Source organism: Mizuhopecten yessoensis, unplaced genomic scaffold (assembly GCF_002113885.1).
Source record: "Mizuhopecten yessoensis strain PY_sf001 unplaced genomic scaffold, ASM211388v2 scaffold11109, whole genome shotgun sequence".
Taxonomy (NCBI): domain Eukaryota; kingdom Metazoa; phylum Mollusca; class Bivalvia; order Pectinida; family Pectinidae; genus Mizuhopecten; species Mizuhopecten yessoensis.
In genome coordinates this window covers 1,134,302-1,158,710 of record NW_018408884.1, presented here as the reverse complement: position 1 = coordinate 1,158,710, position 24,409 = coordinate 1,134,302, and the positions used below count along the sequence as shown (strand labels likewise).

At 39.7% G+C, this 24,409-nt stretch overlaps 2 protein-coding genes across 19 annotated transcripts in view; one reads left to right on the top strand and one right to left on the bottom strand.

The window, feature by feature from the left end:
* Window positions 1-9,983, bottom strand: part of LOC110465945 (leucine-rich repeat-containing protein 71-like) — a 57,027-nt gene extending 47,044 nt beyond the window's left edge. For 3 of the 18 annotated variants that reach the window (XM_021522144.1, XM_021522148.1, XM_021522147.1), the window contains exon 1: window positions 9,864-9,977. In XM_021522144.1, coding sequence (XP_021377819.1) covers window positions 9,864-9,898 — 35 coding nt within the window. In that variant the 5' untranslated portion in view covers window positions 9,899-9,977. Of the gene's footprint in view, window positions 1-570; window positions 746-851; window positions 938-9,863 lie in introns of those variants that run through there. The other 15 variants (XM_021522136.1, XM_021522141.1, XM_021522145.1 and 12 more) reach the window with 14 other exon arrangements.
* Window positions 9,984-13,225: 3,242 nt separating this feature from the next.
* LOC110465981 lies at window positions 13,226-22,004 on the top strand. Its single transcript, XM_021522204.1, has 4 exons — window positions 13,226-13,316; window positions 14,302-14,417; window positions 15,032-15,179; window positions 16,264-22,004. The coding sequence occupies exons 2-4, from the start codon at window positions 14,397-14,399 to the stop codon at window positions 19,335-19,337; spliced, it is 3,243 nt and encodes a 1,080-aa protein (XP_021377879.1). The 5' UTR covers window positions 13,226-13,316; window positions 14,302-14,396; the 3' UTR covers window positions 19,338-22,004.
* Window positions 22,005-24,409: the final 2,405 nt, after the last annotated feature.

Genomic DNA, 24,409 nt, shown 5'->3' with positions numbered 1-24,409 from the left:
TCTAACACAACAATCCCATAATCCCAACATACTGACTCCTTCTAACACAACAATCCCATAATCCCAACATACTGACTCCTTCTAACACAACACTCCCATAATCCCAACATACTGACTCCCTCTAACAGAACAATCCCATAATCCCAACATCCTGGTTCCTCTGACAGAACAATCCCATAATCCCAACATCCTGGTTCCTCTGACAGAACAAGCCCACAGTCCCAACATCCTGTTTCCTCTGACAGAACAAGCCCACAGTCCCAACATCATGACTCTTTCTAACAGAACAATCCCATAATCCCACCCCTGGTTCCTCTGACAGAACTATCCCAGAGTCCCAACGTCCTGGTTCCTCTGACAGAACTATCCCATAATCCCACCCCTGGTTCCTCTGACAGAACTATCCCAGAGTCCCAACATCCTAGGTCTGACAGTACTCCAAACATATCGTCTGTTTTAGATCTTATAGTACAGTTCAACAGTCCGACCAAGAAAACGTTGAACAGTCTAACTCCTATACCACGCAACAATTAATATACTCCTCATAAAACAGAGAAAAATCTTACTCACGTAACAACATGCTCCTCAGAAAACATCTTATCCAATTATTTACATATCAGTACACATTGTATCTGCTGTAAACCAATAATACGTTATCCCACTGTACTGTCAGCACATTAATACTTATCTCCCATTATCTTTCCATTCACAGACTTTTACGATTCCTCCACACCACAAACGGCCTGGTGTCTCTGTTGATCATCTCGTTAACACATTTTCTATACTCATGATTCTTCTCGGAAATTTTCAATTTTGTTTCAGATCTATGATTACAGACGGAGAGTACGTACCGAGACGGTGAACACCTACACCCTGTAGTATACTGTGCCCAGATCCACAGGACACAGTCTGTCGACAGCGACACCCTAGACACAGTCTGTCGACAGCGACACCCTAGACACAGTCTGTCGACAGCGACACCCTAGACACAGTCTGTCGACAGCGACACCCTAGACACAGTCTGTCGACAGCGACACCCTAGACACAGTCTGTCGACAGCGACACCCTAGACACAGTCTGTCGACAGCGACACCCTAGACACAGTCTGTCGACAGCGACACCCTAGACACAGTCTGTCGACAGCGACACCCTAGACACAGTCTGTCGACAGCGACACCCTAGACACAGTCTGTCGACAGCGACACCCTAGACACAGTCTGTCGACAGCGACACCCTAGACACAGGCTTTCGACAGCGACACCCTAGACACAGTCTGTTGACAGCGACACCCTAGACAGTCTGTCGACAGCGACACCCTAGACACAGGCTTTCGACAAAGGCACCTGCAGGCTATCACACTTGTCGGAATCATTCATTACGTTCGTTGAAACGAAAATGAACACGGCGGTCTCTCGTTACTCTGAAAGTATATGTGTGTCTCACAGGTTATCGGATTAGACAGGTTAGGCTGAGCAATATGTTAATTTAACTAAAATTTAACTGAACAAATACTTACAAAATACAGAAGAGGTTTAATTGAGTTGGGCTTGTCTACTCATAGCCCTGGTCATAGCCCCGGTCAAAGCCCCGGTAATAGCCCCGGTCAGAGCCCCGGTCAGAGCCCCGGTCATAGCCCCGGTCATAGCCCCGGTAATAGCCCCGGTCATAGCCCCGGTCATAGCCCCGGTCATAGCCATGGTCATAGCCCCGGTCATAGCCATGGTCATAGCCCCGGTCATAGCCCTGGTCATAGCCCCGGTCATAGCCCCGGTCATAGCCATGGTCATAGCCCCGGTCATAGCCCCGGTCATAGCCCCGGTCAAAGCCCCGGTCATAGCCCCGGTCATAGCCCCGGTCAAAGCCCCGGTCATAGCCCTGGTCATAGCCCTTGTCATAGCCCCGGTCAAAGCCCCGGTCATAGCCCCGGTCATAGCCCCGGTCAAAGCCCCGGTCATAGCCCTGGTCATAGCCCTTGTCATAGCCCCGGTCAAAGCCCCGGTCATAGCCCCGGTCATAGCCCCGGTCAAAGCCCCGGTCATAGCCCTGGTCATAGCCCTTGTCATAGCCCCGGTCAAAGCCCCGGTCATAGCCCCGGTCATAGCCCCGGTCAAAGCCCCGGTCATAGCCCTGGTCATAGCCCTTGTCATAGCCCCGGTCAAAGCCCCGGTCATAGCCCCGGTCATAGCCCCGGTCAAAGCCCCGGTCATAGCCCTGGTCATAGCCCTTGTCATAGCCCCGGTCAAAGCCCCGGTCATAGCCCCGGTCATAGCCCCGGTCATAGCCCCGGTCATAGCCCCGGTCAAAGCCCTGGTTATAGCCCCGGTCATAGCCCCGGTCATAGCCCCCCCGGTCATAGCCCCGGTCATAGCCCCGGTCATAGCCATGGTCATAGCCCCGGTCATAGCCCTGGTCATAGCCCCGGTCATCGCCCCGGTCATAGCCTTGGTCATAGCCCCGGTCATAGCCCTGGTTATAGCCCCGGTCATAGCCCGGGTCACAGCCCAGGTCATAGCCCCGGTCATAGCCCCGCCGGTCATAGCCCCGGTCATAGCCCCCACGGTCATAGCCCCGGTCATAGCCCTGGTTATAGCCCCGGTCATAGCCCGGGTCACAGCCCAGGTCATAGCCCCGGTCATAGCCCCGGTCAAAGCCCTGGTCATAGTCCTGGTCAGAATGCCTAAATTGTCAAAACCCTCGGCAGTTTGAGAGAGAACATGTAAAGAAAAAACCCTCGGGATATGATTTGCCCAGCATGGTCACACTGTAATGGAAGATTCCTCTCGTCTTACACGGAATTCCACGTGCCGCTGTTGTAATTTTGACGTCATAATGCTTGGTTTTGGCCTTATTTTGTTTAACATCATATTTACATCTGAGATCACTTAAGGACGCCCCTCCTTTTGCGTTATGTATGCGTACGTGCATGTGTGCTTGAGGCGATATGTTGGTGTACTTGCCTCCTTAATTGTGATAGCGCGGATCTGATGCCGACCTAAAGTGATACTGTACCTCTCTGAAATACAGAGCCTAAAGCACACAGCGCAGTATTCCGCTCGGCCACATTACAGTGACAACGGGGTTATCAGTTGTTGCGATAGCCCTAAATGCTGAACGTTAAGCTGGAAAAACAACTGTGATTTTTGAGGATTTCAGAAGTATGTTCTGGCCTGGGAACAGGACCCATTACCTTCCCCACCTTGGCGAACGTTCAACATTAGGTATTGTGAGACAAATACATGACATAATGATTTATAATGAAATGACGTCATGTCAAGAATAAATAAATACAATTTGATTCATTTAAAATTTACTTTATAAAATGGAAGCTTTGAATAATGTTGAACTTGCTCTCTATTTATCGACATGTTCTTCACTTTAACAGCCGGATACGGGGGAACAATATTCTGTTCTCACTATGAAAGAGTTGTATGTTTGATCCCCTGGTGTTGTTTCTAATTTGTTTACCTCATATATGTCTACTTTTGACTTTCAGCGCACACGTTTGTACAGGTTCTACTGAATACAACTCTGATAAAGACTTTACAACACATGTATTTTGGTACCCTTGACAAACGCCTGAGTCCTGGACCAGGATTTTATCAGCGATATATGTCATTGTATCAAGGTACATAATATAAACCTTTTTCTTAATTAGACTATATCATCTATAACATCAATTTGAAACATACTCTTGTGTTATATAATTTGTTCAGAGTTTCACGTGAATCAATATTATGCAAACATCTATTTTGTCATTTTGTAGGAATTTAAAAGATATACAAAGCATCGATCAGTTTCAAGTATCGATTGTGATTCAATTTCACTGTCTCTACCTGTCAACAGTGGAGTGTGGTCTCTGTGCTGTGATAGAATATAGCATGCACATAGAAAAGACTATAGGCGGAAGATACTTTGTAGAATCGTTTCTTTGTATTGCATTAAAGTGCACGCGGCTCCCGTGTCTGTGTGATCTACCTAATGATTATTACCTCAACAAGTACAATCAATTGTCCATCAAATAGTCCAATAAAAATACCTAGTATTGCCCTGTACAATAATAGAACGTCGAATTATAACAGTTTTCGTGATTTTATAGACAATTAATAGCGTAATAAGCTTTCATGGTGTGTCCGGTAATTAATTTCCCGTTTGGGTTATTGATTTCTGTTCTGCTTGAAGTATGAAATAATGCCTAACATTTTTAGTATTTCCTCGTGTGTGTTTTGATTGTTGAACACAGAAGATACACAAACGGCCATGTTACGCTTGCAGGTGGTAAAACCATGCAACTCGAATGAAAAAGACAGAACAAATATAGAAGGACGAATTTGCCTCCTAAACACAAATACTAATCAGACAAGGGGAGCTAATATTACATAGACAGGGGAAATAATCCGACAGGGAGGTAATCAAACAAAGGGACAAATGAGGAAGGTTTTATCAGATTCAGTTGAACAGGGGAAATAATCAACGGGGTAGATTATCAGACAGGGGAGATAATCAAAGGGGTAGATTACCAAAAACAGGGGAGATAATCAACGGGGGATAATCAAACAGGGGAGATAATCAACGGGGGAGATTATCATACAGGGGAGATAATCAACGGGGGAGATTATCAGATAGGGGACATAATCAAAGGGGTAGATTACCAAACAGGGGAGATAATCAGATAGGGTAGATAATCAACGGGGGAGATTATCAGACAGGGGAGATAAGTAATGAGGGAGATTATTAGATAGGAGAGATAATTAATGAGGGAGATTATTAGACAGGGGAGATAATAAAAAGATGAGGTTAATGACAAGCCTGTTCCATCCATGCTCATGATAGTCTGGACATGTACATTGAAAAACATACTTTCCTCTGGCTAAAAATGTTTTATGTTTGTTAAAAACAGAACCTTCATAGTCCGGCCACAAGACATTGTTATGCAAAACTAATACGAACATTGAAAATGGTGTTCACAATGACCATTATTCGTCCAGATGCTTTGGTTTATTTTAATAGTGAAACCTGGCAAATCCGAATAGTTCTCTTTTGTGTATAGTGGAAGATCAGATATACGTTTCATGATAGTCCGGACACTTTGGTTTGTAATAAACTTTCGTTGGTACTTTGGTTTAACATCGATCTTTTAAACGACTGTATGACAGAACCTCCTCTGTACACTTCAGTTTGTGTGTACAGTAAGGCATTTATGAGAGAGAGACAAGTTTAATTTAATTTGCTCGGTCACCTTTGAGTTTAAGATAAGAATACATTTCGTTATTCAGAAAGAAGATATAATAAAAAGAATCACCTTACACATTAAATAAAAATATTGATACGTTTTTTTTAATTAAGATTAAAACAAATATACAGGCCATAAAACTGTTTTTGAATTAGATTTCGTCTGGTCCATTTAACGCTTTAATTGACCCCATGCTGCATGCACTGAAGCGCAATGACAGGTTATCAGGGGTCAGATTTTGACGAGACTTTGACGAGACTTTGAAGTACATGTTGTGTGTGATTTGATACGTCATCTTATGCCAAGTATTGTGAGGTAAAATGGGGCGTTACACGAGCTATATGCTCTATATTAGCTCTATTGAGGTATAGGTATACACATGAAACTTGATCATCAGATATCCATTTATGAAGATTTAATGACTGTTGGTATTTATCGGCCTGGTAAACATATACAACTTGAGATCGTTCACTGAAAGCGATCGTATACAATACATGTATAAACGAGAACCGTAATATCTAATCTCCCATAGTGTAAAGAGTAACCAGGTATACTGCCACCTGTCAATATAGAAATTACATTCAATTTAAATATCTTTTTGTGGTTTGTTCCTTTTTTTGTGAGGTTTTTGAGGAATATTTAAATATGGGATGAAAATACATATATTTTGTTATTTCTCATTGTTAAGTTTAGTTCGTTTAAAGAAGATCCGATGTCCTGAGCAAATTTTTACCTGACATCGTTTTTGCTTACACACATTGGTATCTGTGCTACACCGCCTGTATAGGCGATCAGTCAACAATACAAGGACCAACAACAGTTTTAACCGCAGTGTTGTGACTAATGGGCTTTGTTCGTTTGTTGTTGTAACTTTAATTGTAATGTGATTGATTGATTGATGGTGCTTATCTTCCTCATTTGTTGTTGTTGGTCTGACTGTATTGGTTCCGTGATTAATTGAGTGATGGTTCTTAACGTCCTCTGATGTTGCAGTTGTCACTAAACTATAGATTGACTGATGGCTGTTAAACTCATAGTTCGTTGTTTTTAATGTTGTGACTATTATGCTATGATCTATCGATTGGTGGTGCTTATCATCTTCATTCGTTGTTGTTTATTCATAGATTGATTGATAATTCTCAACCTCATCATTCGTTGTTGTGACTATTGTGCTATGATATATCGAATAGTGGTGCTTATCATCTTCTTTGTTGTTGTTGTTGATAGCGTCGTCGTCGTCGTTGTATATTTATAGATTGATTGATGGTTCTCAACCTCCTCGTTGGTTGTTGTGACATTTTAACAATTACCTGCTATTTTGTGTATAATTTCTGATGACATTCCGATACTGTATTTCGAGTTTACATTTCGGAACAGCTATTCTCTTCATGAAATATTTAATTATTTGATCTTTATCTTAAAACCTTATGTGCTAATCCAGTTCTACACCGTGGAGAGATTTAACATGGCGATAAGTACTGAAGAATACATTTACACTCCGACTTACAACCACTTAGGTTTGTTTCCTCAAACTCAGAACCTATTACACCTGTTATAAGTGAGCAACCATGCGTGTTCCGTGTGTATCAGGGCACAGACAGTTATTTTCAATATTGACACACACTAATGCGCAATAAACGTGTAATGAGACACGCCCCCTTTTGTTTGTCTCTTATTGTTTCGCTCTATAATGGTTAGCAGTAGACACGCCCCATTACAGGGTGAGACACGCCCACTCCAGTGTACACTAGGTATAATCTATTACACAGTCCAGCTGGTGAACTTTATGATACACAAAACACTTATTCTGTCTACACATTCGTAATTGATTGGGTCTGATCAGAAACCTCGTTTCAAAATCTGATATTTGATTTCATTTTGATACTCCTCGTCNTAAAAAAAAAAAAAAAAAAAAAAAAAAAAAACACGAAAAAGATTATAACAAGAGAAATGAAACGTTTGTTTGTTCATGGTTTTGCTCCCTCACAATACCTAAGATAAGGAGCCCACAGGTGATGGGGCCAATCAATGGCAACCAGGGTTAAGGTGAGGAGCCCACAGGGGATGGGGCCAATCAATGGCAACAAGGGTTAAGATAAGGAGCCCACAGATGATGAGGCCAATCAATGGCAACCAGGGTGAAGATAAGGAGCCCACAGGTGATGGGACTAATCAATGGCAGCCAGGGTTAAGACAAGGAGCCCACAGGTGATGGGGCTAATCAATGGCAACCAGGGTTAAGTTAAGGAGCCCACAGGTGATGGGACTAATCAATGGCAGCCAGGGTTAAGACAAGGAGCCCACAGGTGATGGGGCTAATCAATGGCAACCAGGGTTAAGATAAGCAGCCCACAGGTGATGGGACCAATCAATGGCAGACAGGGTTAAGATAAGGAGCCCACAGATGATGAGGCCAATCAATGGCAACCAGGGTTAGGATAAGGAGCCCACAGGTGATGGGACCAATCAATGGCAGACAGGGTTAAGATAAGGAGCCCACCGGTGATGGGGCCAATCAATGGCAACAAGGGTTAAGATAAGGAGCCCACAGATGATGAGGCCAATCAATGGCAACCAGGGTGAAGATAAGGAGCCCACAGGTGATGGGTCCAATCAATGGCAGCCAGGGTTAAGGTAAGGAGCCCACAGGTGAGGGGGCCAAGCAATGGCAACCAGGGTTAAGGTAAGGAGCCCACAGGTGAGGGGGCCAATCAATGGCAACCAGGGTGAAGATAAGGAGCCCACAGGTGATGGGTCCAATCAATGGCAACCAGGGTTAAGATAAGGAGCCCACAGGTGATGGGACCAATCAATGGCAGCCAGGGTTAAGATAAGGAGCCCACAGGTGATGGGGCCAATCAATGGCAACCAGGGTTAAGGTGAGGTGCCCAATATGTAGAAAGGGAGAGAAAATGACCCAAGAGTTGCAATGGAGCAGAACACTGATATCTTTCATGTCTTCTAAGCAGAATACAGATAAGAGAAAAGTCAATTCGGCCGAGACCCCAAATAAGTCGCCTCATACGAACATGCGGTGGGATACAGCAGGTCTAATGTTTCCCTGAACATGCACGGCCTATAATGGCATATTTATCATAAACTGAAACTCATCGACATAATTTCTATCAATCATCAACCAGGTGATAAAACAGAAGGATATCTGTAAAAATAGGGTTACATAAGGTAAAGTCAGCAAAATAGTGAAAATGACTTCGCTATTGAATAAAAAGTTACTTAACTGTGTATCGTACAAAAACGAACATAAATAAGATTTACGTATCTTAACAAAAAATGTTCTGTTACTAGTATGATGTTTCTCATCGAAAGTGAGCGTAACCCCTGGATATCGAGGATGGTGTTTCTACGTATTAACCGACACATATTTGAGACTACTTCATCTTTCCAATTTGTCTCCAATCTTTAACTTCCCCTGTCAGGTAACCTATCAATCTCCACACCTATTGTGCATTACTTTGTAGTTTATACATCAAAGTATACGGTCCAATGTGTTCTCTCATTGGTGAAGACATCACACAGGAATTCTTTGGTAAAATTAACTCTACCCTGCTGAATATGATATGAAGATCACGGAGTTATTCTAGTAACACTGACTTATCCTTCCTTTATTTACATGTCTAAAAGAATTAGGGCACCAATGGCAATGATTTATTAAAACTCACTCGAAATATAGAAGCATAAAAAAGAAAACGATTCCATTGATACGGTGAAGGATGAACAGGTTAAATGAGGGATTATTAATTGTCAGTCGGTATATCTCGTTAAGATTGGGTTCTGTTAAAACACGGATAATATACTACAGGTAAATACAATGTTGTCTTTAGAAAAAATATCTTCAACAATGAAAATGTGTATCGCAGTTTACTACAGAATGTTAAAAATACTCCAGTCTGACCGACTTCTTTTGTCAGTACCATTCCATAGAAGGTAAAATTGTATCCCTGTTACTGTTAAATAATTCTAAATCATCGCTCACATTTCAAGTATTCAGACGATAAATATAACAGAACAATTTCTGTCCTTGCGAAAGGGTTCAGTACATCCGTGTTGGGAATGATTTATTACAGTTTTCCATGACCCTGTAGTATGGATTCAGAGGTCCCTGTGTGAGACAGGTTCCATTTTGTGGAATCAAAATGTTTCTGGTCCAAGTGCAAGATAAATACCGTTTCAGTGTTCAACAGAATTGTTTCTAGACCATGTGCAAGATTAAAAAACCGTTTTGGAACATTGTGTCTCGTGCAGTGCAAGATAAATACCGTTATTGTACAAGAACGCTCAATTATGAAATAATGATAACTATGAAACTCATACTATTTTTGCAATATTTAAATATTTTCCTAAACTGAGAAACACGCCCTATTTCTGATGGGTCTTTTATGCGGAGAACACCTGCACAATTGTGTGGTTCGTTCTAAATTAACATTGAGATACGATCTCGCGACGTTCACTGTCGTGTATATAACGACTACTGACAAACCGTACACATACAGACGTAAAACCAATACAAAATTGTATTTCAATTTAATTATGGAAATGTTACTGATTAATGAACTCCGATAAAAATGCTTAAACTGCTACGTCTAACTAACCTGTTATGTAGACGGGTACTTACGCGTAGAGTGTGGTTTTGGTACGCCCAGGCTTCATAGTTCCTCTACCTGTCGCAGGTAACTTCTTGTGCACGTGTGTCTTCTATCTAAAAGGGTGTTTATCTGATCCAAATTACGTCCGTTCAGTTAACGGTTCATCTTCAATACCTTAAGATCTACTACAGAACTAACGCGCCCCTTCCTTCACCGATCTATATGTTACTGGCCGATACTGTACCGTATCCATTAGTTGTATTACCCCGCGATTATCCCCATTTTGATAAAAAGTCATCCTAACACTCGGTAAACAAATCTTACTTTCAAATAATATGTGTAACGTCATTGATTATTTTTATACTTATTTCAAAAAGAAAAAGATGTCTCGCCTCCGCCGATTTCCGTTCCGATTTAATAGACGATTTTCCGCTTTATTGGAAACAAATCGCCACTGTTCAACGCCTGGTTAGATTAACGCTTCTACATATATACAAACTCTGATATTTTGTCAGGTATAAATTTGAATGAGATGGTTTTGATTCAGGTATCACAAGGATATTGTTGTAGTTTAAACATCTCTAAATTCCTCCATTGGTACATTATACGATAGTCCGTATTGAGTACAAGCTGACAGGACTGCTGGTCTGTCAGCTCTGGGATAACCCTGGTCCCTTCATCTGTAATGTAAACACGTGTATACACGTAACACGAATCATAACATACGGGCTTCCTTCATCTGTTATGTAAACACGCGTATCGGAGTCACGAAGATCTAGAAATGATGACTTAACCTTTACGCTAGATCTTATCCTATACATTTAAAGTTTAATGGATTCCGCAATAATAAAGCTAAACCTTAAATATTATTACAAGGCGGAAATCCTTTCAACCAAACTGTCAAACAGTCTATATAATGTCGTGTTTTGTCAAATTGCATATAACCGTATTCGCCTTGACAAATGAACATTTTTAAAGTGCAATGTTCCAAATGTCGCTAATTTGCTGTTAACCTGTATTCGGTGATACTGATGTTGGAAAAGGGAACGGAGTAAATCGATATTTTATTGCGTAGGAACGCAATATAATTTATGGAAAAGAAATATCGCTACTTCAATGAAGCTTGGTAGAATGTTTTCACATTTTATCCTCGTCCACCTCTCCATCCGTGTCTCCACTGGCTATCCTCGTCCACCTCTCCATCCGTGTCTCCACTGGCTATCCTCGTCCACCTCTCCATCCGTGCCTCCACTGGCTATCCTCGTCCACCTCTCCATCCGTGTCTCCACTGGCTATCCTCGTCCACCTCTCCATCCGTGTCTCCACTGGCTATCTTCGTCCATCTCTCCATTCGTATCTCCACTGGCTATCCTCGTCCTCCTCGCCATCCATGTCTCCACTGGCTATCTTCGTCCATCTCTCCATTCGTGTCTCCATTGGCTATCCTCGTCCACCTCTCCATCCGTGTCTCCACTGGCTATCCTCGTCCACCTCTCCATCCGTGTCTCCACTGGCTATCTTCGTCCATTTCTCCATCCGTGTCATAACTAGCTATCCCTGTCCACCTCTCCATCTGTGTCTCCACTGGCTATCCTCGTCCTTTTCTCCATCCGTGTCTCCACTGGCTATCCTCGTCCTTTTCTCCATCCGTGTCATAACTAGCTATCCCTGTTCACCTCTCCATCTGTGTCTCCACTGGCTATCTTTGTCATTTTCTCCATCTGTGTCTCCACTGGCTATCCTCGTCCTTTTCTCCATCTGTGTCTCCACTGGCTATCCTCGTCCACCTCTCCGTCCGTGTCTCCACTGGCTATCCTCGTCCTTTTCTCCATCCGTGTCTCCACTGGCTATCCCCGTCCACTTCTCCATCCAGGTTCGGGTATCCCACTGTAACAGGAAAGGGGAAAATGCGCGGCCAGACCGGGGTTCGAAACCAAGATCCTCCAAACTCTAGACGGCGCTAGAGCACTCTACTCTGTATATTGAGCTACCTGGTTGCCGGCGATCGACCTAGTCCACTTCCCGGCGTTACAATATGGTATATATATTATAATTGAAAACTAGATAATAATTATTATTATTATTTTTATATTATTCCCGGCAAGAGATTGGAGAGGAGTGCATCACGTGTCCACCGATAAAAACCGATATTGACTTGGAGCGCGTGATTTTTGTTGAAGGACGGGGTGTTTCTAGAAATGGAATTATAACGTGTCTCCAAACGAACGCATCGTCCCGCTTCCTTAGATTTTTGCTGTGATTTTTTTTTTCAGATTGCTAACATTACTCTTTTGAAAATAATAAAACAATTGTAGCCTTTGACTTCGGTCGATACCTGGATTTATCGACCCGAGAAAAGATATATTGACCTCGGACTGCGTCCTCTGTTAATACATGTATATCTTTTCTCGGGTTGTTAAATCCAGGTATCGACCTCAGCCAAAGGCTATAATTGAATACAATTATCTTTTTATGTCAGGTCAGATAATTTCGAATTAATCAATAAATGTGTCAACAAATCAGTTATAACAATGATGTAATCTTAGATAAGATAGCCATGCACCCTTTTTTGTCTAAAGATGATTATTTTTTAAGTTCAAATTGCACAAGAAAACTTAATTCAAATTCAAATGTCAGTGTTTTGATTACGTTTTTTTTTTAAATGGCGCGTGCGATGACTATGCATTCTGTTTTGGAATATAGGAATAAATTCACACTATAGAACTACTTTTTGTCATATAAATCCTAAAGGTCATCATAAAAAGTTAATATGCTGACAAAAAAACATTCATTTGAAGCGTAAGGTACTGCAAAATTCAAGCCTTGATCCGATGGGGTTCCCGACATTCGCAAAAACCGGAGACGCTGATTGGTGACTTCAAAACGTTCTATTAATATCTCAAGTGAGCCCCCGAGTGCTAATTTCGTTTGTAAGAACTTTCATCGATATTCTTCCTTTGATACAACCATAAATGGATATAATTCCTCCTCAGATTTTTCAATGACTTAATAAAATGATGGTATAATTGGTGATCCGATTTGGGTACTGTCACCTTATATATATGTGTGTTTCGGAAACTCACACTCTAGTACAAAATCATGTAGATCTAAGTAGGTACGCAAGGTTCCATTATAAGATTTGAAATATTGTTTGATTACGTGTACATTGAATAAATATTAAGTCATTATAAAGTCGAAATCAAACCTGACATACAAAACCGTAAAAAAATGTCCCGTTTATTGTTAAAAAAAGAATAATGGTTGAATATAAAAGCGTTTCTTCATTACATTGATTGTTCGTTGCAACGGAGTTATCGTTCTTGTATAACAAGTTTCCGGACTTTGACGTACCGATTCAGTCCCTAACAAATTCGTTTAGATCGATCGTATCGATGTAACGGAAGTTCTGACAAAGGGATGCTGGAAACTTAAGTTTGGTTTTGTTGGTATTTTGACGAGTTTGCAAAGCACTGAAGTGTTTGGTAAGGCTAACATTTCCTTTAAGATGCGTTTTCGTTATGCAGGTTTTAGCGAATGTGCACCAAGTTGATTGTTACAGCATGTTGTAAACTTTCGTCCTGTCCGCCATCACTGACATGATATAGATTACCATCACTTTCCCGACCTGGCCCCAAGGTCTAGTGTTGTTATACTTCGTAAACAACTGGTGTTTTAAAAGTATCAGAAAAATATTGATCCATTGCATGTCCGTTACTTAGAAAACATATATAATTTCTCGAAGTTTCAAGAGCTACTTCAAAAAGAAAACGATTAGTTATAAATCTGTACTGTAGAGTTAATGAAATTTGACACCCTCCGCTCGTTCCAGGTACAGAACACAGAACATTTGTAATAATGGCGGTTAAATATGTATATAAGCACCAAAAAATACCAATTTTGATACTCAGTTAAATTATTCTTTCAAATGTAAACTCATATTTTTTGTGTTAATTAACAAATAACCATCTTTCTAAACATGTTACAAGAGATTTGTACATGTTACTTTTGGCTTGTTTATAATAAATTCACCTGTAAGTTGTGTTTTTGCTAACAAAACTGACGTTTATAAGACCTGTTTATTTGGGGACAGTTCATGTATACATTGTAAGTTATTATTCCAGGTGTACGCTTAATCAAGCCTCTTTGACAAAAAATACTAAGCTGTGCTCTCAAAAGTGTGACGGTCATCGCTGAACTTGCCTCTGGAAAAAACCCAGGACAGGTTTTTTTTTCTGGAAGTAGAGTTTGTCACCCTGGTAAAATAATGGTCATTTCCTACCAACACGGATGGAGCAAACTTCTCTTTATATTAGCTCCCTTGGTAGAGCATCCGACTAGTAACCTAGAGGTCCCAGGTTTTATCCTTACTTAGCATTGACATAATAAGATATTAATATATGTTGTATATATATATATAAAACAAAAACGTGATAAATGTCTGATGGAATTCATTTTTGTAATTTACAGATTTACACTTGCTATGCTGTACCAACGAAATAGCCTGACATCCGTCATGTAGATCACATAACAGACTCGGACCAATTCCTGAAGAATCTCTCAGGATGGATTCTGTAATCAAATTGGTAGGTACTGAAATCGTGGGCTGTGAAACCTGTGTTTACATATATATGTATATATAGATTTAATGTGTAGCAGTAATATAAACAGAAATGATGATTAATATATATAACAAAGAAAATGTGTAACTTAAATATAATGATGAATATTTATATATAGACATGATCATGATGAACCTGTCACAACTGACCAGGTCCAGTCACACCAGATATTTCAGCTCATGACAAGGTGAAAATTATAACCTGATCTAGTCATTAACAGTTTTTTTCACATGTACATGATATTCGGCAACTTGTCCAAATATGACTAGCTTTTAAGTGAAAAAGTCAAATAACATGATCTCATATCATGCCCATTGCATGATTTTTTTGTCACGTGGCAATTGCAACAGTCATGCTACATTGGTGTTTTGACTTGGAGAGAGATCTTTTTTCTAAGTTTAACTCGTATAAGAGGAGACATTGCCTACCACCAGATATTTATATAAGTAGCTAATAGGTAAAATTCTGTAACATTTCTTGTTAAGGAGATGCCAGAAATGTTATTAAGCATAAATACAATCATGGCCAGGTATGCGACAGTCAGGCGAGTATGGTTTAACTTTAACATGTCATTACAGTGTTCGGAGCTCTCAAGTGCAGGAGAAGAGTATGTTCTGCTGACCGCTGGAAATGAAGGCAACCAGAAGCAGTTTGGGTCTGTCAAGGGGAGACAATTCCTACAGGTCAATCAGGACTTGGCTCAGCGTTTCTTCAGTTACTGTTACAGTAAGAGCTGAAACTTTGTGAATGGTTTACTACGTTTATATAATTAGTAATTAAATATAAAAGGAAACTAAATATATGATATTAGGACAGTTTTCTAAAACTTTCAAAAAATGTGGTCACCATAATTATGAATGTCATAGGATAAATGTACGCCACTGTTAAATCATCTGGAGGTGTTTGACAGTATACATACCAGTCATAAGTTTCTGGAAGTGTGAAGGGACAGTCATGATGATTTAGAGGGGTTTACGATATATAAGGGGGACAGTTATTTTTAAAGGTAGAGACAATGCCTAGGATACTTTGTAGTATAAATTATATTTGAAATCATCCATTGTGAACATTGATTTTAGTTCTCTGACACAAAGTGACAACGAGCGATGAGCTTATAAATGCCCTGTGGTGTGTTTGTCTGTCAATAAATAAAATAAATAAAAAAATATACAACATTTGATATAGCGCCCTATCTAGCTAATATACGCCACTCTAAAGCGCATTACAGTACATAGATATATAGTTAATATAATTAGCATATATATTAATCAATACAATTTTGAGGAATTCGCAGGAGCTGCCTTATCAGGCGCTAACTTCTAGTCCTATGCCACCTGGCTAATATCTCCCTATGTGTGTATGCCTTCGTGTGTGCTGGAGATGTGTGTGAATGAAATTTTAAGTCCCTCTGCCACAAATGTTAATGTCATGGTGTGATGTCTATCTGTCATCAACTTTGTCTTTAAAAGAAACCTCTTAAAAATGACTAGTCCAAAAAAGCTAAAGGGATTTGGACTAAATATTTTATTGAACATCCCTGAATCAAGATGGTACATTGCTGTACAATTAATAAAGAATATAACTAACCTGTCCCACCCCCTCCTCTGGTGAGGTGATTTTAGTTAAAGTTGTAGAGAAACTTATCCAGACTTGGTATAATCCTCTCAACATGTTATATTGTGAACAGGACAGTCTGACCACTCACCAATCTCTTAGTTATTCTATCTCTTACTATGAAATATTTAGAAAGGAAGATGCTATTTGATAATTTTTCAGAAATTAGTTGAAACGATCATTTTTCCTGTTTTAGATGCTGCCAGTACGTCTATGTATATGGGAGGCCAGAGCTACGGTCATGCTATGGAGGTGGTATCCATGTCTGCCAACAGAAACTCGGCCCTCCCTTTAGGTCACTCCCACCATCCTGTCAGTGACAGTACAGCCAACAGAAACTCGACCCTCCCTTTAGGTCACTCCCACCATCCTGTCAGTGACAGCACAGCCAACAGAAACTCGGCCCTCCCTTTAGGTCACTCCCACCATCCTGTCAGTGACAGCACAGCCAACAGAAACTCGGCCCTCCCTTTAGGTCACTCCCACCATCCTGTCAGTGACAGCACAGCCAACAGAAACTCGGCCCTCCCTTTAGGTCACTCCCACCATCCTGTCAGTGACAGCACAGCCAACAGAAACTCGGCCCTCCCTTTAGGTCACTCCCACCATCCTGTCAGTGACAGCACAGCCAACAGAAACTCGGCCCTCCCTTTAGGTCACTCCCACCATCCTGTCAGTGACAGCACAGCCAACAGAAACTCGGCCCTCCCTTTAGGTCACTCCCACCATCCTGTCAGTGACAGCACAGCCAACAGAAACTCGGCCCTCCCTTTAGGTCACTCCCACCATCCTGTCAGTGATAGTGCGGCCAGTACCATCGCAGGAGCTCTTCAATCTTTGGCGGCAGAATTCCAAATGGGGCGACCTCAAAATTCTGCTATGATGCCGATGGGGTCTAGTGGAATAGGTGTAGGTGAGGGACATCAGGACTTTGAGATGACATCTCAGGATCGGGATGTGATGTCAACCTATATGGGTAATGTCTCCTACGGTAGCCATCATTCAAATATGAATATTGGAAATATGAGCAATATGAATCATTCAGATATTTGTGTTCAAAATACAAACACCCATGCTAATGATTATTTGATCAGAACTAATATCGGAAATGAAAATTTCACTGCCCAACCAATGAACAGGGAAAGTTTGATCCCAAATTTGAATGAAAATAATTCCAAATCTCAGGAGGATTTCACTGGAAACCAAAAGGAAAATACAAAATTTGTTGAAAATGGAAGCGAAAATGCAAACTTTGTTGAAAACCAAAACAAATGCACAAGTTTTTCTGAAAATCAAACTTCTAATCCAGATTTTGATTCTAAATCAGAAACCAAAATAACATTTGAAGATGATCATAAAAAGCAGATTACTGATGAGACAGGCTTGTCGAATAATCAGGAAAAAACAGCTTCAGCAAGTGGTGAAAAGAGTCTGGCCTATGTCTCAGAAAAACACAAGGTTGTGACAGCAAGCCTTCCTAAAGAAAAACATTTTGATGACTCGGATGACAGTAACTTCAGTATTGGCTTCGAGACAGACTTCAACCTCCGTGATCATCAAGACGATTTAAAATTGGTCATCAGCAATGTTGTTTCCACTTTAGACCGTGAAAATAATGCGGACATTAAAAATGAAGTTCAAGATGGAAAACCACAGGTCAATAAAAATGCCAACTACAGGAGGAAAAAGTCGAGAAAACAGAGAAAAGATGTGACGGAGACACGACAATCAAGGACAAGAAAAGAGAAACAGTTTATCGCAGAAGAAAGTGATGATATGGAATCTGATATTGACAAAATCAACAGTGAAGATGACGATTATGCTTTATCTGACGGTATCGATAGTGAGGCTACGATCGTGTCTGATGGGGAAAACAATGAAACTTCCTGTTTGCGTGGCGCTGCGAAACGTAAAGCAGCCTTTCAGTGTCATCGTTGTGGTGTTTGCCATAAAACATTCGCAAATTCTTCAAATTTACGTCGCCATGAAAAGTCTCACGGTGTACAGGGGGACCAGCGTCGGTGTGTGAAGTGCAATGAGTTTGTTCTTATTAACGATATGAAGCGCCATTTGAGAGCAAAACATGCCAACGATAACAAGAAACAGAAATTACACTGTAAAGATTGTGGAAAGGTCTGCATGTCGAAATCACTCCTACGTCAACACGTCTCCAAGGCACACGGCGAGGTGAAGTTCAAGTGTGACAAGTGCCACAAAGTATTCATGTCGGAGGACGCATTCAAAAGTCACATGGTAAAACACTTACAGAAACACGTGTGTGGAGTCTGTCAGCAGACCTTTGCCACACAGGCTGGTCTAGCTCAGCATTCCTCCGACACACATCACGTCGACATACAGTGTGAAGTTCAGAAGTGCAGTTTGTGTGGCCGGAGACGGGGACAACAACACAAGTGTCCCGGGAAGAAAATTAAAGTGCAAAGGGAGTTCATCTGTCTGGTCTGTAACAAACACTTCTCACGGATACAGAACCTGAATCTCCATCGGAGAATACACAATGATAACAGAACCAAGCTGAAGTGTGAGCTGTGCGACAAGTTATTTTCTGATCGGTGTAGTTTGAAAAAACATGTTCGGTATGTTCACAGTGCCGAGAGAAACTTTGTGTGCGACGTTTGTGGGAAATCCTTCAAACAGAACGATACCTTGAAGAACCATGTCAGGATTCACGCTGAGGAGAAAACCGATGAATTTAAATGTGGGCTTTGTTCTAAGTTACTCTCCAGTAAGTCGGCATTGAATGTGCACTACCGCTCGCACACCGGAGCGAAACCTTACATGTGTGAAATATGTGGCATGTCCTTCCGTCAGGTGGCCAACATGCGAAAGCACATGTTGATACACACCACCGCCAAGGCTAACCAGTGTGAACTCTGTGGCAAGGAGTACAAGTACCGCGACTCGTGGAAGGCCCACATGAGGAGTCACGTCATCAAAGAGGGTCTGCGACGAGAGGTCATCAAAACCAAGTACGGGAAGGTTTATAACTGTGAATACTGCCAGAAACAGTTCTCCACAGCGTCACAGTACAAAGTTCACATCCGCACACACACGGACGAACGACCGTTCAAGTGTGACATGTGTGAGAAAGCATTCAAGGAGAAAGGGAAGCTGAGTCGCCATGTGAATCGCGTCCATTCTCAGATGTTGTCGATGCATCCTCATCAGAAGGTATCAATGGACAGTCGTATAGTAATACCGGTACCCAATGACCACATCATGTACTACACTGGGGCCGTGGCTGGGGTGTAGTAATACTGGTTCTATACAGGAACTCGAGCAAATCAAACATTTTTGTTTTATGTGGGACAAAACTGATTTCAGAAAAAAACATTTTGGTGCTTGGTAGATAATTTCATTGTAAATATTGAACATGGGAAGGATGAAAAGGGCTGTCTTGTGATGCTGTGACTGAAGCTCTTTGTATGATATTTGATGTGCTTGTGAATTTGAATCTCTTGTGCAATATACATGGTAAAAGTACTTATATTTAAATGAAAATTCAGGCAACACTTAAACTTATTAATCTGGTTTTACGCATTAAGTAAGAAAACCTGTAAGTCTTTGCCGTTTGTGAAATGGGCGTGTAGAACATGAATTGCAAACAAAAAACAATTCTTAAATATTGACAATGAAGTCAACAAGTTTCGATGTGGAATTATACTGACATAGTTTATTTGTATTGTTTTCCAATCCATGTATTAAGAAAATATTAATGATTAAAACATGTCAATTAGATCTGATTAAACATTGAGTCAAGATGAAATATGTAATATTTTCAACATGTCGACCACCTATATATAGTTATTATGTATGGTAAGCTGTACATGTGTCCTCGTCGGGACAACTTCAGCCTCATTACAAAACAAGTGAAGTTACAGTGATGTTTTTTCCTAGTTTTAAAGTGAATACAAGCTGCTTCGTCTAGCTTAAAAGTGCTTTATTTCCCCAAAACAAAGAAAAAAATTCAGGAATGTCTTCCAAATTTCAATAAAAATAATGCTATATTTTCTCAATTTATGTAGGATATAGGAAAAGGCTGAATTTAGGTTAAAAAATTACTGAGATGAACAGTTCATTGGTTGATACTGGGTAGTGACTGGTATTTGTTGTATTACATACCTGTATAATGTCTTTTAACCAATATTCCAAAATCTGTGGCTTTTGACTAGCGATATCGGACGATAGTCACAATACTCGTGGTCAAGTAAGTGGCGGCGGCCTTGCTGACCTAGTTATGCAATTTTCAGAATGAGTGGGTGTGTCTGCATGTAATTAGAAATAATAGATCTTTGTATAAATAGAACAATAAGACACTTGTCGTTTGATATCAAGCAGAAGAGCCCTATAGAGGGTGAAAGCTGCTAGTTTGTCACTATATATCTATTTTACTATACAAAGAAATAACCAATACAAACATCGTAAACCTTTCACCACTAGACCATATTAATGGACTTATCCAGAACAATGCATGGCAGAGTTCATTAAAGTTACACAGGGGTGAAAGGATTAAGATAAATTTGGTTCTGAAGATGAGGAAACTCTGCATTAACGGATAGTTTACCACTTCTTTCAAAGTGAGACACAAGTTTTTTTCAATTTGTCTTCAAAATGTTTTTGTTTGTTATGCAAAATATCATAAATAAATATTATTTTTGAAAATTTGCCTGATCAGAAAGACATGCAGTGTTTGTATCTATCACAATTTGCAAGTTATTGTGGCAAAACCAGTTTTCCGTCCATATGATTCTGGCTTGTTACGGTTGCTAGGAGACACTACAATGTCCTGTTGATTATATATGATGTCATAATGTTGTAACTTAACATTTAAACTTATCGCCTGAAGATGGCCACAAGGCTTGATGTTAGTGATGATCGACTAGATTTTCCTTGTTGATGATTTTTTAGTCAGCTTACAGCGGAGGGTCAAAAGTCTTTCTCGTTATGTCATTTTTCCATTAGATTCAGTGTTAATTTTCTGTTGGAAAATCAGTTTTCCCAGCTTTGTTTTTAGTAAGAAATTGATGAGCTAGAGAAATATCAAGCCCTTCTTTTGGCAAGAGTTACATAATTACACGTTTTATGAAATTCCATGATGAGTTAATTGACCAAAACAATTTTTTATGGCACAATTTAACAATTTGTCTATGGGAATGACGTCGAAGTGTAGCTCTACCTCTTGTGCTGGGATGAAAAGTGATATCTCAACAACAGAGGAAGGGATACTTATATAAATGTATATACTATTACCAGGAGAAACAATGGATAATTCTCTTACTGGAGATCAAGTTTTATAAAAATTGGATGTTAAACAAACTCACGAACCTATATCGAAAAATGGTAAAATTAACAAAGAATCCAATGGGAAACTGACACATCATGAAAGACCTTTGACCTCTGTCTGTATATTTGTGAGTCTTTGTTTTTATGTACAATGTAATGCATCTGTTTGTATATATATACACATGTGTATGTAATTGTTTATCAAGAGATCTAGAACTATGTCGCCCATTGCTTTGATTTTTATTAATTGATACCCTTTAACTCATTCACCCCTGAAACTTCATAATGAACTGTTCCAACCTTTGAATTAGAAGAGTTCAAATGTGTCTTCAGGGGTGAATGGGTTAAGTATTGCTTGTTCTTGTCATTCTTGAGAGAACAAGTAAGTACAGCTGTCTTGGATAGTTAAATTGATTTCACAGGACTGGGTCCAAAATTGAAAAAATTGAAGTGTGGTTAATGAGCCTCTAATGAAAGGTGTAGTTTTAACTGATGTACTTATAGAGTGTGATAGAGCACAGGTTTCATTTCCTTGAATTTATGCTAAGTTCATCTTAATTATACTCCCGCAACAAAGTTAGGGGGAGTATACTGGAATCACCCTGTCTGTCTGTCTGTCGTCCACAGTAACTTGTCCGGAGAACTCCTCCTTAACTAACAGGTGGAATTCATTGAAACTTTGCATAAATGATCAGTATCTTATGTAGTTGTGCACCAGCATTTTAATTTGGGATTTCGACCCTTTTTGATGGAGTTATGCACCTTTTTGTGAAATACTTGTCCGTGCAACTCCTCCTTAACGAACTGGTGGATTTCATTGAAACTTTGCACGAATGGTCGGTATCTTATTTAGTTGTGCACCAGCATTTTTATTTGGGATTTCGACCCTTTTTGATGGAGTTATGCTCCTTTGTGCGAAATACGTGTTACTAGTGGCACACTATGGATTGCTTTGCAATGCTTTGCCTTAGTAAGCCTTTAACTTACAGTTCTTGTTTATATAGCAGCGGGGGTATTAGTTAGCCTTTGGCTTGCAGTTCTAGTTTACTCTATTAACATGCATGATGTAATTTGAAAACTTAAAATAACTAATTTAAAATTCAGTTGAACTTAGCATCGATTATCACTCTATTCGTTCATTTTCTCCCTTTATATCAGCTGTAAATGAAGCTGTAATGAAGTGCAGTGCAATCATGGTGACTGTCAAACTTAAAATGGCCTAGGAGCTGGAGACTGTGTACATGACATTCAGTTTCATTCAATGAAATTGTTCCTTTAAAAGGTTTGGTGATTAGCTTCTATTCAGTAGAGAAAAGAATATGCAGTACAGAAATCGACAATTTGTCACTGCTGTGTTAAGCTTTACAAGTTTAGGTAATCAATGACCGTATTAGGACGATTGATTGTGTGCAATATTTTCAGTCATACCTATTTTATTAAAATCTACTTTTTACAGATTTCATATAATGTAATTTATTATGTTGAATACCTAATAACATTAAGGTATAATTGAAATCTAGGGCATTTTTCTAAATAGTTTGTTGACAACTGCAGGAGATCTTTTTTATGCAAATTAGAATATTATTCAATTAATGTATAGTTTTATATGAAATATGTTACAGCTGGTTTTTAATGTGTTATAAAACTGTGTATATATATATATATATATGTGTGTGTCATACAGACAGAAGGTGCCAAATATACACTTTTTTTATAATCAGGAATCAAAAGTTCATCAATTGTGCATGATCTGCCATATTCAAGCTATATATTGTACACTGTTATTGTAAATGATTCATTATAACCCTATTGAAACTCTGTTATTATACTGCGTATATTTTCCTGTGACAACCACATGTTAATTACGTATTCTAAGTTAGTATTTATAATGTGTTGCGAAATGTTATGTATGCACAGTAGGTATACCTATTATATGTAGGTACCTGTAAGCGGTAAGCACTAAAAGCCTCCGTTATTTCCCTGTTTGTTTTCTAGGAAATGTTTGTAACCACCCACCTCCAGTGCCCCCGCATCTTGATTAGGAATAATAAATGAATTGGGTTTTTTTGCCCATCTCTCTGTAAACGCAATTCTTTTCAGCCAAATTTCATGAAACGTCACTGGTGTAACAAACACAGGAAGGTGTGCACCTGCAATTAACCCTTTCATCCCTATGTAACTTTAGTAAACTCTACCATGCCTTGATCTGGATGAGTCCATTTGTGTTTACAGTGGTGAAACGGTTGATAGTTTAATCAGGGTATTTCTATGGGAGTTATTCCCCTTTGTTTGTAAGCATTGTTTGCACTACTCTTCCCGATCGCGAAGTACTGCCCCAATTTAGTGACATTTAATACTCATAAACCTAACATTGAGTGAATATCAGTAAAGTAAACAAATTGCTGTCACCTCCCCATATCAGGAGGTTACACCCATTTGTTTGAACACCTTGATACTTGGTACTTGTAACCATTGAGAGGAGGATGTGTGCAGTTGCGCCATTTTGTTTATTCAAAAATGTTTTTAAAAACTGATTTCTATAGTTGTTGGGGCAGTAAGGGTTGTAAGTCTGCCGTTACGTTGACAGTTCTAGTTCAAATGTAATTGTCTGACTACGTTTTTCATATTTTGATGAAGTTAGAGTCATACTGTATTTTTCTAAATTATCCATTTTGTTCATTATGTTTACTCTAATGAGTTAATTTGCAAAACAATTTCAGGGCATTATTCAGCATTGTTTCATGGACACTATTACTCAATTTTATACAGAGAAAAAACAACTTAGTAAACGTGACGGTGTCCCCGTATTGTACTGCAATTCTCTAATTTCGAGCAAGGACAGCTAGGAAAATAATGCTTCAAAACCACCACCGTATAAAACTGCAATGGAAATGTCTGATTTACCATTACTTATCGTACAGCATGTTTTCACAAATCATCAATATGTCATAGTGTTTCAAATGTTTACTGTAATAGTTAATACTAAACTATTATGAAGAAATAAAGATGATATAAAATGAGAAATTGTTGGAAATTGATCA

What these genes read in the sequence shown, in the direction of transcription:
- LOC110465981 (XM_021522204.1), top strand. Translation starts at nt 14,397, where the DNA reads ATGGATTCTGTAATCAAATTG. An exon ending in TGGATTCTGTAATCAAATTG is followed by an intron (nt 14,418 to 15,031) that starts GTAGGTACTGAA and finishes ATGTCATTACAG; the next exon opens with TGTTCGGAGCTCTCAAGTGC. An exon ending in TTTCTTCAGTTACTGTTACA is followed by an intron (nt 15,180 to 16,263) that starts GTAAGAGCTGAA and finishes TTCCTGTTTTAG; the next exon opens with ATGCTGCCAGTACGTCTATG.